Source organism: Austrofundulus limnaeus, unplaced genomic scaffold (genome assembly GCF_001266775.1).
Source record: "Austrofundulus limnaeus strain Quisiro unplaced genomic scaffold, Austrofundulus_limnaeus-1.0 Scaffold1, whole genome shotgun sequence".
In the NCBI taxonomy this organism is placed as follows: domain Eukaryota; kingdom Metazoa; phylum Chordata; class Actinopteri; order Cyprinodontiformes; family Rivulidae; genus Austrofundulus; species Austrofundulus limnaeus.
In genome coordinates, this window is record NW_013952403.1 from 7,696,544 (window position 1) to 7,698,227 (window position 1,684).

Genomic DNA, 1,684 nt, shown 5'->3' on the forward strand with positions numbered 1-1,684 from the left:
TCGCCGAATCAATGCCTGTGAACTGCCTTTCAGTTTTGTACTTGTTCCTCTACCGGTAGTAGAACCACGAGGCGCCGAACATCTCTGTGCAGGACAGTTGTTTGCGCAGGTTCTTTCAGGATTCCAGTTAAAGGCTTACTTGGTTTGAGTCTGGTCACAGGAACACAGGAGCTTTGGAYGACTTTGACATTCACATCTCGCACAATGCCMTTAGCATCTGGGTTAACACTCACAATCCGTCCCAATTTGAATTGGCCCCGCACCGCATTTTGGTCACATAGCCAAACAATATCGCCAACTGCGACATTTCGATGTGACGTGTGCCATTTGCTTCTCACAAATAAGTTTGGGCCGGAAAGCTGGCTCCATGATCTCCAGAATCTGTTGAYATGATGCTGCATCTCTCTGAGTCTTTTATAAGRGTAGCTTGYAAAGTCAAATGTTCTGATGTCACCACTTGGAGAGGCCCGTCCCAAGAGGAGTGTGTTGGGTGATACATACAGGATGCCATCTTCACGACTCTGCACCTGGGCATCAATAGGACGCTCGTTGGCRAGATTAGCAGCAAGTTGGAAAGTTGTCTGTAGCTCATTGTAATTGAGGCCAGTATTGACACCCAAACTCTGGAGTGCCTTCTTAATGATGCGGACTGCAGCTTCAGCAGCTCCATTGCGATGAGGTGAGTCAGCTGGATTAATTATCCACTCCCATTGGGTGCCTTTTTGAGCTGACATCTCCACAATTGCACCTTTGTCTTGAGAATCCAGGAACTGGTACAGCTCTCTTAATGCAGACTTGGCACCGATGAAATTTGTTCCTGGATCGGACCATATCTTCCTTGGATGTCCTCTAATTGCTGTGAATCGTTGGTAAGTCATCAAAAAACTCTCTGTTGACATTGTATCTGCCAGGTCTACATGAACAGCCCTGCTGGCCATGCAGCTGAAAACAACACCCCACACTTTCATGGAGACCCTTTTCTTGACAATATCTTTGACGAGGTATGGTCCAAAGAGATCAACTGTTGTGAACTCAAATGGGGCTGCAGGTTTGGCTCTCTCAGGAGGTAAATCCCCCATTATTTGCTGGCACCTTCTCGCTTTGTACTTTTTGCAGATAAGACAGTTTTCCACTACTCTTTTGGCAACTCTCCTCCCTTGAATGACCCAGGCTTTCCTTCTCATTTTTAGCAGGGTTGCAGCCACACCTTCATGACCCTCATTGTGTGCCTCTCGAGCCAACAAATTAGAGACCCATGCATTGGATGGTAGAAGGGGGACTGCCATGCAGTCTTCTCTGAAACCATGGATTCTCCCACCACAGACTAGTAGTCCAGTCTCTACCTCCCTGTACACCACCAAGCGGTCTGTAGTGGTGGCTGGAAGGATCATTCCCTCTTGGGCGGCAAGACAGATGTCTCTAAAAGCATCTTGACGTTCAAAAGCAGTGATGACCCCACTTGTTGGTACTGCCTCCCACTTTGGTGTCTTTATGGACTTGTTTCCAGATATAAATTTCCTGGCAGCTCTCCATATGAAAGAAACAGTCTTGACCAGACACACTAGGCTACTGAAGCGCCTTTCATCCACCAAGTTTTTTACAGCTGCCCCAGCAGGAGGTCTCCGCTCAGAACTTTGCTCAGAAGTTTGATCTTTCTTGGCTTGGGCTCTGGTCAGTGCTGCTA

At 47.6% G+C, this 1,684-nt stretch overlaps 1 protein-coding gene across 1 annotated transcript; it reads right to left on the reverse strand.

Moving 5' to 3' along the window:
* Positions 1 to 700: 700 nt before the first annotated feature.
* LOC106517145 (uncharacterized) lies at positions 701 to 1,684 on the reverse strand (the record flags this gene model as incomplete). The annotated part of the gene is given in 1 exon segment (XM_014007864.1): positions 701 to 1,684. A coding segment is annotated over 1 exon segment (691 nt), but the record flags the coding sequence as incomplete, so codon positions are not given.